The sequence below is a fragment of the Ochlerotatus camptorhynchus genome, unplaced genomic scaffold (genome assembly GCF_037179485.1).
Source record: "Ochlerotatus camptorhynchus isolate MF236.1 unplaced genomic scaffold, CSIRO-AGI_Acam_v1.1 ptg000036l, whole genome shotgun sequence".
In the NCBI taxonomy this organism is placed as follows: domain Eukaryota; kingdom Metazoa; phylum Arthropoda; class Insecta; order Diptera; family Culicidae; genus Ochlerotatus; species Ochlerotatus camptorhynchus.
The window spans coordinates 3307283-3322875 of NW_027040527.1; the positions used below are offsets into that span (position 1 = coordinate 3307283).

At 37.1% G+C, this 15593-nt stretch overlaps 1 protein-coding gene across 4 annotated transcripts in view; it reads right to left on the bottom strand.

The window, feature by feature from the left end:
• Positions 1 to 1510: 1510 nt before the first annotated feature.
• Pgant5 (polypeptide N-acetylgalactosaminyltransferase 5) overlaps positions 1511 to 15593 on the bottom strand; it is a 279794-nt gene continuing 265711 nt past the window's right edge. For all 4 annotated transcript variants that reach the window (XM_065232879.1, XM_065232889.1, XM_065232861.1 and 1 more), the window contains one exon: positions 1511 to 5122. In XM_065232879.1, coding sequence (XP_065088951.1) covers positions 4949 to 5122 — 174 coding nt within the window. In that variant the 3' untranslated portion in view covers positions 1511 to 4948. The remainder of the gene's footprint in view (positions 5123 to 15593) is intronic.

Here is a 15593-nt window from a genome sequence, read left to right on the forward strand (position 1 = left end):
AGCCGCTCCGTCTGTCACTTCGTTTGTGCTGGTAGGCTGGTTCATCTCTGGGAGCCCCTGAAGGGTACTCCCCAAGTTGCATAGTTTTTTTAAGCGGTTTGGAAGCCCGGAATGGACTTCCCCTGTGATATGTGGAGTCCAGAAGAGCCTGTTCCATGGTTTGGGTGGCCCTCTAGAAGGCAGTGCCCTGAACTGTCTGCTGTCTATTGGCAAATAAAAGTTGGCACTCGTGGAGAATAGAAGAACTATGAAAGTGATGATGGTTTCAAAATTTTCCACGGGGAGGTATACGAGAGCAATCTTAAAATGCTTTTATTTTGCAAATGGAGTATTTTATTTAAATCTGGTTACTGCTATAGTGGTAGAAAAGCTAAAATCTATGTACCTAGAACGAAATTGGAAAAAGTAGGCAGTGAATTAATTGCTATATAACACAGAATTTTTTTTTTTTAATTAAATAAAATAATACTCATCAAATGGTAAGTAAATTTAGAGTCGTCTTCAATAGAAACATTCCTTTGTTTTGTAACAATCCGTTCAAAAAGGACACGTTATGAACGGGATGTTCTCAATAGGACGGAAATTAGATCAAAAAGCCTATACAACTAAAAATCTGGAAAGAAATTATTTTTTCCTATATTATATGTCTATTGAGTAGCCCTGAAGATTTCTAGATTTCTAGATTTTATTAAAATAATTTGTTCGCAAAGCAAATACATTTCAAGATTGTGTAAATTTTTGAAACCATCCTCATATTTCTTTTATTCTCCACGAGTGCCAACTTTGATTTGCCAATAGTTGTTTGGTATTCGTCGATATTGTCGGGTCATTTTCGTTGCGTTTGTCGGTTGTACGAGTTCTTGTCTGGTCGTGGCATATTTGAATATTTGGTTCGTAATCCTTGTGGGTAGCAGTGGTCGAGGTTTGTGGTTCTTTGCAGATTGATATAGAAACCACCGATAGCAGGCTTCATTGAGGGGTCTACTGTAAGCAATAGTGTCATGTTCAGTTACATTGAACTAACGATTAAATTGCATCGAAGAGGTCGGCTTCTCGGAGGAAACCTTCGAGGGCCGCAGTTCTGGCCGGGTCATTCGCTAAGGCATCCCGGATGCTTCTGGCTATTCCGTATAGTATGCGTGGGCCCTCGTATTGAAGGCAGTGGTAGATGCCATGTTAGAAGGAGTGCTTATAGCAGACTACTAGCTGCGGTCCTGTTAACCCTATAACAACACCCAATCGGGTGACTAAGCCATCGGAGTAGCGGATGGTATGATGTTTATATTTTTTTTCGGTTTGCAGTGTTGTGGTGAGGGATTTGCGAAACTAATCATATTTAAATTGAACGTTAATGCGTGTACGGCGATTGAGGAGAAAGAATTACGTCTGTTTGTCTGTGGTTCCAGCCTCCTTAATGCTATCGGAATAGAGTCAAGAACAATATACAAACCTGTAGGACTGTAGGAGATGAATGCAGGGCGTTCGAAGAATCCAAATTAAAATCAAGCGGTTAAAAACTTCGATATTTTATTCTATACTCAAAAAATTACATACCCTTTCGCAATCGCGCACACTGACTGTTCTCTCATTCTTGCAAGGTTTACGATATCATGCCAAATTGTATATTATAAATTATCATCTTTTTTTTTCTCAGGACCGATTGCAAATTATTTTAGCTGTTTTTCAATTATGTTTTTTCAACAGTTTTGCTTCTTTTTGTATCCGGATGAACGCGGATATGCAGTTCTCGTCGTAAAAAATCAACAAGGGAAATTGTGTCAACAAACAAAGAACCGCCGCGATCTTCAGTGACTGATATGCCTTGCAATTGAATTGGATCGGCCTTGCGTTGCATTAAATAAAAATCCAACGTTAAATAACAAAACTTAGCATCAGTACGAAATCAGCCACTTTCTGTTTTCTTATGGAAGGTAGTTTTTTTTTGTATGTGTGTTTGTTAGACTTTGTTCTGCTGTTATCTGTACGGTTTTTGAGGAGGAATGTTACGATTGATAAGTTTAATACAACATTGCTACGGAAGATTCTAGTTTTCTTCATCATACTCGGAAGTAGCCTAATACTGAGGTAAGGAAAACTGGTTTGTTTCCTTATCGAATATTGTTGGTTTGTGATGCAGATTTTGTTGATTTTTCTTTTGTGGCGACAAAATAGTGATAAAAGTGTAGCTACGCGCGTACTTGCTATTTATCTCTCTGTTTTAAAACAACTTACAGCCTTGCTTCAATGTACGTTTACGTTTTAACTAAATTAACAACCTTGCATTTATTATCGCTGTATCTGGCAAACTCAATCGGGGTTGAGTTGGCTAGAAGGGTTTTTAATTCAAACTTTATAGATATCCTAGGAAAATTTAAATAAGCTTAAAAGAGCAATTGCACACCATCACCTGAATTAAAATAAACCAGACTACCTAATAACTAAATGCTAAGCTCAATCAAATTGAAGTTGCTAGTTTAAAGAAGACGATTTGTTGTTGTTGTTGAAAAAAAAAACGTATTAAGCTCTCTTTCTTGTGCTGATGATAATATTTGATTTTCTGACACCGTTTCACTTCTTCTTTCCACATTGTATATTTCAACTACTGTTGTTTTGCAAACTACTATCACGTGGAGTGTTTTTTTGTTTTGCTAGTTTTAAATGATATATTTTTTCTGTCTCATTCATCTTCATCTTAGTTGAATTTTTCTGCTTCTGTTGTTTTACTTTATAATACAACTACTTATTTACAGTCGGTTTTATGGATTAATCAATCTTCTTCTCAAGTGTAACATTTATACAGGGATGTAGTTTACAAACGGTAGCTTTTACGTGTTTCTTGTTTCATAGCTGTAAAAACGATTCTTGCGTAAATGCAGAGTGGTCCGGGTTTTTTTTTTACGGGTGTTGTAGTGACACCTATTGATTAGGTTCGAAACAATGAAATACACGCGATCGTGCTTTGTTTCAAAAGATTTAAAATTCTGGAATCAGCGGCGAGATGGTCGTTGGCTGCAAATTTTACTTATGGTGTTTTTGGTCGTGGTAAACGACAAGGAACGCTTTATGCTGATAAGTTATTAGGAGTACAATTTTCCAATGAAGGGGTCAATTAACCCTCTACTGCCCAAGCCCGCCCCCGGCGGGGTAAATTTCAAGAGCTTGGTCAAACAATTGTTTAACAAATGTATACCAATGGTTGGAATGATACACTATGTATTTACCAACATTATTTTAACAGAAAAAAAATGGTCTAGACAAGCTGAATTGATCAAAATCAAAATAATATCCATCAGTTTTGCATATTGCTTTGCAGGTCTTTCGAGAGAAAGCATGCAGAATAAAGCGCAGAATTTTGCCAGTCATTATTTAAAAATTTAAATGGATACAAACGAATGTGTAAAATTTCCCGAATAACGGTGACTATTTGATTATTGTTATTGAACGAAATGTAAAAAGGATGATTATTTAAAAGCAGCAGCATATCAAGAAGACTGGTCACTCTCACGCTTTGTCATACAATCTATATGAGACAAACACGTTCTCGCCATCGAACGAATTGGACAACAAAGAAGTCAACTTCAAAAGACAGAATTGGGAATTTTTACTTATTTTTCTTCGCAGTGGTTCTATCTTTACTCAACTGTATCTGTCCCTTGGATTCCGGCAGACTTGCCAGACTTCTTCTTACGTTGTTTTCGGGGCTAAATTTGAAAGTTTGGAACTCCCAACAAGTTTACTCATACGTACAATTTTTATAAAATCCACTACGCCCATCAGAATGGAACAGGATTCGATGCGTTACATTCCAGGTAAATCTGAACGAATCGGTGACACGCTACACGATCGTTTTATGTAACGTTCACACTAGAGTGTCAACCAACGCACACTGCTTTCAATGAAATGTTTGCCGGTGTCAATTCATATCCAAATAACGGGACAACTGTAAGACGGCCATCATCCATAGCTTGCAGTGCTGAAACGATGAATCAGTTGTGGTGTCTGAATTCCTTAATTGATTTCTTCTTTCTACGTGATATGCGTCATTCATGATCTGTTATCTACCAAGCGGCTCCATTTGTTTTACTGTTGGTCTAGCTAGCATCAATTCCGCTCAACTCGTGCGTTTCCTTTGTAATTTTGATCTTTCCGGGAGATTAGGAACATTTCCGCTTGTGCTAATGGGTAAAATTGCCTCTCACCTTAGGTGCATTCCAGCACGAGTTCACTCATCCAGTAAGACGGGGAAAACTATATTAATGCGCTTACGCTTTTATGTATATACATTGCAAAACCTTTTCTCCTAGCTGTCTGGACCCTGGTCGGGATTCTGGTATTTATTATTACTGTTTTGCTGGCAAATATTCGCATGTCTCACAACGACGACGTCCAGAAAGTTCACTCACCCTTGGAACAAAATCTAATAGTCACGTTCATTAATTGCACCATCCATGCTTCTGTCGCCTTTCCAGTGTCATCATCGTGCTACAAAAACCGCAGTCATTCCCAATAGGTACTCATTGTTCATCTCAAACACACGCACACGAAAGACGGACGTGGAAATTGTTAGCTATCTCTAATTAATTCCTAAACTCAATCAATAGTAAAAATGTCTAACTTTGCTTACTTCCTAAATACACTATCCAGATATAAATCGACTAAAATAACCACAAAAAGGTTCATTCCCCAGTCGCCGCTAGTGGACCGACGGACGTACGACCCGAAATTGCGATGATATATCGTAGGGAATCACATTACCCTCTCAATCCCCCAGGTGATTTACGCGGCGTCAAGTCGCGCGTCGTCGCGCGTTAGATTATTAATCCCTTTGCTGTGAAACATGATGACTCCGGCTGATCTACACATGATCCGGTTATGACGTCGATGATGGTGATGATGATGATGGTGGTGGTGGTTGTGGCGAAACCATTCCCTCTGGGGTTGGCTGGTTTTATCTGTCGTCGCTGATTCGATTGTCGTGTTGTGCTTGCCACTTGAACTTGGACTGCATGAGCCACTGTTGGCCCTTGCTGTACTTGCACGGTCGCAGCAGCGGCGTGGCCGGGTCGTCCGGCGTGGGCCGCGTCAGGCAGTTCCCACTGTTGACGTGCTTGATAGTCTTCTCCTGGAAAAAGAGGAAGAAACGTAATATATTAGTAAGGTTTTTAAAGCATATGGAAAGTTTCACCGTGTGTCACAAAAAGTATTACCTACAGGTTTAGAGTAGGAGTCAGAACCGGCATAGGATGCTTGCCAGGAGAATTTAAATTCTGTTTAGAGCGTAAGGAATTATATACGGTGAGGAATCCTTATTTGGGGTGTTGATTTAACCTGCTATTCGCCAATTGTTACAATTGGAATCTACCGTGTTTGACATTGGCGTTGCCTGGTGGGGGCGAGGTGGGTCGTCCACCCCAAGGGGGTGACACCCACGTGATTTAAATATACTTAACCTTTACGAGAACTCGAGATTCTAAATTCAAATTGCTGCCATTTCATGACTGTAGAACCAAATTTCTTGAAACAACCTCCAAACGATCATAAATTTCAAACTTTCATTGCAGTAGGTGCTCAACTCGAAATCCATTATCCTTACGAGAATAATTTGACATCTACTGGGGTATTCGCTTTTTGTAAGGGAAATCCGTTTTAGAGAATAGGGGTGATTGATTCATTATCGTGCGTTTAAAACAGCGAGATTCCGTTGCAACTTGTGGGTTGAGTTTATCAAACCGGAATAGCGAAACTGGTTTCACCAAGCCCTATTTGAGAACGATTCCATTTTATAGCCTGATGGAGATTATAGGGACAAAATGGATTAAGATTGACTGCCGCTGAAATCCCAATAAACAATATATTTTTCATTTAGGTAATTGGATAACGGGATCCTTTTCGCACAATTTCATTCGGCGCTTGCTATGGTAATACTTGTTTTGAACCTATTCCACTCCAAAATTTCATGAAAGATGGATACCAAAATGAGCTCAAAACATGCGCCTGCTTTATTTTCGGTCTTTAAACTAGTGTAAACAACTTTCTAAATATTCTATACATCGTAAACAGTCTCTCAAAATGGATTTAAAAATTACACATATTTAACATATGAGGCTTATTTGACCCCACCAACTCCTATAAATTTCCCAAAGCTCAATTGGAAAACTGCTTTCTTTTTCTTTTCTTTATTTAACGTCGGTCTCTGTTCCGCAATCTAGTGCCAATCACCGACGGACATCGATTGTCATCCATTGACGAATGTGCAAGAAGGCAGCTTCCCAGCTGCGTAGGATATCGCACCCATGCAACACACATGGGTCGAGACCAACGGCTTTACTACCCATCCGAAGGAAGACGTGACCAGAGATTTTTATGCCTCAGAAACATCCCAGAGACCTCGACTGGGATTGAACCCAGACCCAATTTGAAAACATAATTGGTAACTTCTACTAGAATAAACTGACTAATTAAATTATTAAACGCGTTTACATAATGAGTGGCAAAAGTGCCAAAAGCGTTACCGTGCCGTGCGTAAGACGAATCAATTTTTGGGCTTTTTCCACTAAGAAAACATATATTTCATATATAACATATTCCTCGAATAAATTTTCAAAGGGACGTATCAGCTTTTGTGAACAATGCATTTGACACCTATGCATACTACCAACACTAACAGGTAGGGGACTATCAAGTGGTGTTAGTATGCGTGGGCGAGTTACCAGTTACGTCAATTCAACGATCAAATGCATTGTCCACAAAAGCTGATACATCCCTTCGAAAAATATTTCGTATATTTTTCCCAGAAAAACCTTATTTTTGTCTAAAACTAAAATTGTGAATCATTGTCGATGAAAAACAATTATTCAAAGTTGCATGTAAATCGGAGAAGGTCGAGTTTTTTCGATTCATCATTTGACATGGAACTGCTCATATCAACAAAACATGTCGTAGCAACTATACAAGGTGTGGAGAACTAGCTCTCACGTAGGTGTTGGTAGAGGGAAAAATGTAAACATTGCGGGAGACGATAGTGACGACGTTCTAACACTCCAAAGCAACTTTGCGAAATATCAGACCCCCTTCACTCTTTGGAATTTAAAGAGACAGACAACAGCGCCAAACGGTTTGTGACGAGTCAACGTTGAACTGCAGCGTTGGAAGAAAACACTCACACCAACATCTAAACATGTACGAACCCACACAACTGAGCAACAGCGCAAATCAAAACACGAAGCGGTGTCATCACCCATCGTCATCATTCAGCTTCGGCTACTTCCGTTTGCGTTTGCTTTCACCGGCGTTGACAAATACTTCCTACGTTATAAAATAGGAAAGTAATGATTATTCCAACGTAATTTTCTGAATAGAATGCGTGCTGCATTGGCCAAAGAAGACGGCACATTTTATTACGTTTAGCAATGATTTCGTTACGTTGCATTTCCAGTGGCTGGGGTGTTGGAATAATTCTTTAGAGAGAGTGAATGTTTTTCCCATGTTTACTTCTATGCTTATTAAGATTATTTTGAGCACCAGCTCCGTAAATCATCAATTACTATTAGAGATTTGCATCTTACTGATACCGGTGGTATATTGGAAACTCTTTCGCTCGAAAGCAAAAAATATTACAAGCATGATGCGCGCTTGGATGTGTGGTTGTTTTCTCAAGTGTTTCTGTTGCGTATAAAGTGGTAATAATTGACAATCGGAGCAATCACAAACAAGTAAGAATCTTGCTATCGCAATAGAATGATGATGACTTCGAGGATGATATCGTCCTCTTTCCTCGTCCGGGTTGACATCTGTCATACTGACACCTGTCAGTTATTGAGCCCTGGTGGTGAAGTTGGCGGGGAACTCCCAACAGTTTCAATGTGCACTCAACAGATGGCACTGCGATCACATAAGGGTAGTCATTATATGCCTTGTATGAAGAATTGATTAGTGGGATATCTTCTTAATTAGATATCTTTGGAAATATGAAGTAAAACAAATCCTAGCTATGTTTGCATGAGGCTTGCGCTAGGTGGTATTATTTTATAAAGTCGCCTGGAAATATCAGCTGCCGTTTTGTATCTTTATGATAACTCCTTACTTGATAACGGGTAAAAACTCACCGACAGGCTGCTTTTTCATGGTATACAGTGTGTTTGTGCAAAGCGTCTAGTACATGATCAAATTACCCTATTATTTGTAGTAATGTTTGTATCCACGCACAGGTGTCGTTAGTGGTATACGCAAGTGTTTTGCCATGCGTCTTGCTCTGTAATACAGTATACTGTTTTGTATAGTAATGAATGATGAACGACAATAAATAAATGATATAGTTCGTATGCCTCCACCATGGCAGGACGGCCAGACAATCGTTCGTCTTTTATTTCTATGATTGTAAAATAACACAACGTAGGCAAAAGTCCTGCCCGTGCGCGATCACAGTGTGATAATACAATAATCAATAAATTATGTCAACATACAGTGGAAGAACATTCATACATTTTTGTAACATACAGAAATTCTATAATCCATATTAAATTTCCTATGCAAACGCTGATCGAAACAAACGATATGTCGTCACTAATAGGGTGAGTGAGCGAACGAAAGATACGAAGTGCACCAATACATTCAGCCCTTCAATTCCACACCTTGTATAGACCAGGTTGATGTCGTAGGGCATTTCAAACTTAATGATTTTGAATGATCAAGCTGATCATTATAAATATTCTGCACAAATTGACGTGGTCACTCAAGGACATCTGGAAAAGGTTCCGGCAAACCTTTTTGGGGCTGTCCATAAACTGCGTAGACGGAAAACCCCTCTCCGATCTCCCTGCGCACACAGTAGGGTGGTTAAAACAATCCGTTTTGATCCACCCAGCTTAATCGATTCTAATTAAGGTTCTGATCCTTCTTCCAAAATTTGAGCTCATTTGGTTATGATTGTTTGAAGTTTATAACCATTCAGCATAATGATTTATTCGTTGCTTTCTCTACACATGTGAATTTTTCTCAGCTATAACTTTGCTGAAGACCGTATTTTGATCAAACGCCTGGATAATTAATTATTAGTTCATTAGGAACATGAAAAGCTCTGAAAAACTCCATCAACTGATCAGCAGGGAACATTTTCCCTAAAAAATGTATATTTTATTAGACCGGCCCAAAAAAATAAAGCTTCTAATTTTCCATAGGCCAACCACTAGATTTGTTTAGGTAAGAAAACCATTCTCTTAGAGTTTCAGCTCATTTGGTTGCAAGATGAGCTGGTGCTTTTAGTATGAATTTTATATGGGGAATTTGGATAAAATCGAAGACAACATATAAAGAAGACTGGCAACTTCCATTTTCTCAAACGACCGGCATAAGACAAGCACAATCGCGTCATATGCCGCTCAAAGGGAAATGCTCCGAACGAATTGGATAGCAAAGGTTCCATCCTCAGAAGAAAGGTTTGTGCATTTGCTCATTTTTCTATGCGTTGCTTCCACCTTCGCTCGAGCACAGCGCTACTGTGTCTGTCGCTCGGATCCAGGTAAAGTTGCCGGTCATTGATAAAATACATGAACATATTACATCCCAAAACTTCTAGTTCAAACACTGAGTAACAATTTTGCTGATGACTGCATCATGAATGCAGTTTGTTTTATTGAGATATTCGTTTTTGAATGTATATGAGCATTTTATTAAAAATTTAACCAAATCCCCTATATAAACATTAAACCAACAGCGCCAGCCCGTATTACGTCAACCACAGTTGAAACATTCAGAGAGTGGTTATCTCACACTAGTATGGATGTTGGCCTGTGGAAAATATGATCTTTTATTTTTTAGTGTTTTTTAGTGACCTTTACCCCACCAGGTCTCAACAATTTCCCTTTGAAGCATTATCCTTCACAGAGTTTTCCCTCAAATAATTTTTAGATTGTTTTTCGTATTCACTTCAGGAATTCTCGTCACTATATTTTTGATCGTCTTTAGATTTTCTTCGAATGCTTAAAATAGATCGCTGAAGACTTCCATATTTATATTTAAAATTCCCAAACAATCACCATTAAAATTTTGCTCAAAATCATTGTGGAGTTCTCATCAAAATTCTTATGAAAATTTTCTTAGATATTTCTCAACATATTAATGGAAGTTGCTCGCAGTTCTTTAGAAGTTCCTCTCAGAAGAGATGATCCTTACAAAAATTGCAAAAATGATAAGTGTTCATTTTCATGCTATAGAATAATTGACAGCTACACGAAACGAAAATCAATTATTTTATTCATGCGTTTCACTTATACATTTTTGCCAAAAATCAGCCTTATACATTGCATAAGACAAACCACATAGGTCCTATAAGAATGGATAAAAGGTATGTGTGACCGCTTATACATTTCATTTGGTACATGGTTTTCATTAACTTTTTGCAAGGCGTCTGCTTATTAGTTGAATTATACATTTTATGAATAATCAGCAATAGAAATTTGCCAAAAGGTATAAGGAGATTTCTATCCGTGTAGGGAATCATCCGCTCCGAGTGTCACCCAGGTACGCTACGCCACTGGACTGTTTGCCAATCATAATATTATGAACTAAAAAATATCTTTGTGATCACAGTAGTTTCTGGAATTCAGAAACCTTCCGGAGTCCAAGATGGTTAAAGTTATGAATTTCAATCCAAGATGGTGGCATCCAGGCAGCAAACTGCATTTTTGAAGCCATGTAATATGGGTATTAGAGTAAGTAAGTTCGTATGGTGGATCACACCCCCTGCTCCCCACTGCTCTTTCGATCTGTATTTAGGTCCCCAACACTATCAATTGGCATCTACTTTATCTTACTAATCGCATATCGGTTGCATTCTGAAATTCCATCATCTACAAGTCAAGTTATTATTCTGCTTTTTTAATTTTCATATATTTCGTTGATATTAAAAAAAAAACATGCAAGCTCCATTGCAACTGATTGTAACTCGACAAAATTATCAATAATTTTGCTATGATTTTTCAAATATGTACATAGAATTTTCACTTCGTAGCTTCGATTGCCATTTCCGCAATGCCTATTTTTTCCTAATAGGACTGATATGCGATTCTAGGCAGAACCAACTGTGCCAAATTTGAACGAATTTGGTTACGATCTGGATTTGCGGGAGAACTTTAAAGTTTGTATGGGAAACGTAACGAAAATATTCAGTTGCTTGTAAAAAATTTAAAAAAAAAATGCTCAATTTTACCAACCTGAGACTTAGATTAGGAAAACTATACAGATCAACCATAGAGGTTTGAGCCGTGAAAAATAAATTGATAAAAAAAAAAACAAGAGATAACTCTTAATAAGTACAGTATGTCCAGGGGAAATTTTGCATTTTTCTTGATTCAGCCCAACGGTCCAACGCTACCTGGCTTAGAACATAATATTTCTTCGAGCACTTGTTTGTTTTGACGTTGTGAATGTTGCGTAGATATATTGCAAAATCTATGTTCTAACATTGCATCGAGAGAAAATTGGTAAAGAATGAATATAATTTAAATTTAAGATAGGGCCACTAGAGGAACACTGGGGCCAAAAACTGATACACTTTCCAAGTAACCAACAAGCCCGCTAATTCCCCTTTTTTGCAATATTGAGTTGATACACGGCTAACAAATGGCATGCTAAGTTTTATATTAGCCTTATATTGCAAAAAGGAGAATTAGCGGACTTGTTGGTTACTTGGTTTACCCTTATTATGTTTGTTACTGAACCGCTGCAGCAATGGACTAAATGTCAATAGAATAAATTTCGTGGAAAAGTTACTAAGTAGGTATATAAACTCTTTGAATTCGTCCCTATCCAGAGACATCGTTGTCAAAAATGGGAAGGCGCTGTATTACATGTTTATAAGCAAACATTTTAGAGTTCTTAAAAATGGCCCTTAATGAATGTTCAAACCATTCAGAGCACTGCAGAGTCAAACCCTTTTGTCGAAACAAGTTTATCCCAGTCGATAGGAGTATGCGATCAACCTACAACTATCATAAAATAATGGCATACATATATGACTTCTTCTTCTTCTTTCAAGCTTATTGCTTATCGCATTTAAGCTTATTGTGTGCTCTCAACTTAGTGTTCAAGATGCACTTCCACAGTTATTAGTTGAGAGCTTTTGATGCCTGTACCATTTCTAGGGCTGGTTAGCAGGGCTGGTAGCGATCAATGCTGTCAAAAATAGTGATTTTAGTGACCATGTTGAAGAAATAAGTGACCAAATAGTAACTTATACTATAGTTGTAAAAAAGTGACCTAAGGGAAGTCGTTCTGATGGCATACCAAATAAATGTTTGATGTTTTAGACTTATTTAATTAGAGTCTCATAAACACTTAAATATTTACGATAGCAACCTTTATAGCGAAAGATTCAATAGAAAGTTTATGACTAAACCTCCAAGCGTCTACTACCTGGAAAACATGAAAAACCGAAAATTCGCAGGGAATTTTATTTTTCCTGAAAATACCCGGAAGTATCAGGGAATCTTATTATTTCTCAGGAAATTTAATAATTTTCTTACTAAGAATGCATTTTAAAATAAAAACATTTAATCTTCCTCAGTGTTGGAAAAATATTGAAAAATCAAATCTCACCAATGCCCAAGATCACGCATGATTTTCGTAGACAAAAATCAACAAGCAAACAACTGTGGTTGATTTTGCACGTTGTGATATCGCAGCTCGGAAAATCAAGCCAACCAAAGCTCACCAGCTGCAAATCTCAACAAATTGCGGTGAGATTGAGTTTCATGATTTTTGCTTAACATCCGAACCGCAACCTAAACTTTCATAACGGCTGGCAGCTGTCATTTCGTGTCTGCCATCGGTGAAGAGTAAAACGAGATAGCAAACTATACTTTTTTCTAAGAAAACGATGTGCAACGGAATCATTTTTGTGTCGAGTCAACTCTCAGCTTGATTTTTGCACGTTTTGAATAGTCTCGCAATATCAAAGGAGCTTGTAAAATCAATATCAAGCATGCCATTTTGTTCCAACATCACGCGTGATATTGAGAGCGTATGAGACCGGAAAAATATCATTTGATTGATGATTTTGCCAACACTGAATTCCTAGTTATTTTCATTAACACATTGAACTTTTTAAATATAGAATGGATTAATCTTCAGTAACAAATACATAAATTTATAGATTCTGAACTGAAAAGTTATAATACTTCAAGAAACTTTAAAGAATTTGGAGTAAAATTCCTTGCACAGTTTCAAGGCTCAAGGAATTTTATTATATTATTTTATTTTAAGGACCTCATTCCAAGGGAGCTCTGGGGAAAAAATCTATGAGAAAAGCATCAACTGCAATCTGCTTTCATGGTACTTCTGAGGAATTTTAGACTTCATGTGAAGCCTAAGCTTACGATAGTAAACTCCATACGAATTTTCATGAGAAATCTTAGTTGAATATAGGATGGACTAATCTGTGGTCTTGATAACTACTTGAAAGCTCCCAAAATATTCCTGAATTTAATTGAACTGCCTTGAAGTTCTTTTGTAGTTTGAGAAGCTAACCTGATGCTCGCAATACTTCATCATTCGATCATTCTCTAAAGTGTTAACCATTCACTGAATTTCTCGAAACTTTTTAAAATCTATGTAATTTCCCTGCTCTGGAATATCTCTGCTCTGAGGATATCCGTTCTTTCTTGACGTCTTTTTTTGTTTAGAGCTTTATTAGCGAGATCAATATCTTTCTCGAAGTTCTCTAAAGTGTTTTGCAGTTCTCATGAAGCTTGTTGTACTACCATGAAATAAATTGAACTGTTCTAAAAATGTTTAAGCTTGCGTGAACTTTTGGACATATGTGAAAACCTCAATAATTTTCTTAACATCTCTAAAGTTCTCTGAAAATCTGGGAACTTCTTGAAATTTCCCGCTTATTTAGTGAAACTAATTGAACTGAACTCCACTGAAACTCCCTTTGTTTTTGAAGCTTTACTAAACTTATTTGAGATGCTCCCGAAATGTCTATACAAGTTCCTAAAGTTCTCGGATCTTCCCTTAACTTCCATAGACTTTTATGAAGTTCTCGCAATGTTTCTGAAGATATCTGTACTTCTGTAAAATTTTCGAAGTTATTCTGAAATTTCAGGAACCTCTTTAGGCTTCCGCTCCGCAGCGAAATAATTAATATTGTTCTATGATTTTCACTGAAGTTCTCAAGATTTGTCTGAAGCTCAAATTATCGAAACTAATTCATAACTTCTTCGATAGTCTAGAGTTTCCTGATGTTTTTAAAACTGCCCAAAATATTTCCCAATTTCCTTAAAATTCTCTAGACTGCCCTGCCTTAGTATTTTTAAAAGAACCCACCAGTGGCGCCGGTGGTGTAGTGGTAAGCGTGATTAACTCTCACCCCAGCAGGCCTGGGTTTGAGGTGTGGGAGCTGCCTACCTGGCGTCGGTAGCATTGGTACTCAGTACGGAAAACAAGATCGACGGAAAACAAATCAAGGAGAAAAACAGATGGATTTTAAAATTGTTTCGGGGCAGTTATATTGGAATTAGATAAATAATGAAGATCTCGTATTTTTTTGAAAATATTTTTGTTAAATTTTTGACTTGTTTGTAATTGTAAATTTTTTGACGTAAAACAATTTTCAGGATTTTGGTGCATACATTTTAGAGATCCCAGACTTTGGAAAAAATTAAAGATTCTTTGACGAGAAGGAGGATTTACATTTAGAGAATTTAGGAATTCTCAAACTTCCTAGAACACGAGCTAAGGAGACTTTAAGCTTTTCAAGATTCTAAATTTGAAAAGAAATGTAAGTCTTGGGGTTTCATTGTGAAAAAAACTGAGACTTGCTGAAGCAAATAAGATTTCGTAAGAAAGAATTCATTGAAATTCTGAGACGTGGAAAAAATTGATAGATTCTGACGCCCAATTTGAAACATTTGATCTAAACAAAGACATTTTTGCTGTAGAAATGTTTGCATTTTTGAACATTGATTTTTTTACGAACTTGAAATTGAAAAAAAAAATACGTTCAAGGATCGTAATTCTAATTTATCAAAATCGTTCACAAATTTTATTCTTCTCTTTATTCACAAAATGGTTTTGTTCCATCATATAATATTCTCAAAAGATTTTAATTACGACTTACTTAATTGAGCTTACAATGAATGTGGGCATAGATAAAGATTGTACTCGAAAAAAATGCAACAATTTCTTTTGTGTATAACTTGGGTAAAAATTGATGAAATTTGAAGTAAAACTAGTTTAGAGTGTAATGTTTACATGTGACAGCGTTGCCAGATATACCAATTTATCGATATTTATACCGATTTCCAAACTAGATACCAATATACAGATAAAGTTCCTCAGAATACCGATTTTTAATATTTTTTTTGTGAGAGACTTGCATCTTTTTGAATACCTCATATTTTTTTAGCATTCGAAATTCTAAACAATTATCTCTAAAGATGCCTGATAGTCTTTCGACTAATGTATGCATTTCCTCACCGTTTTTGGCTACCATCCATCGAGAAATAGTCGATGGCTGTTTCCGGTAATTCCTAGGGAATCGAGAAATATTTTTTAAACATTAACTTCCTGAAGTATCATCCAGCTTTCCCTGG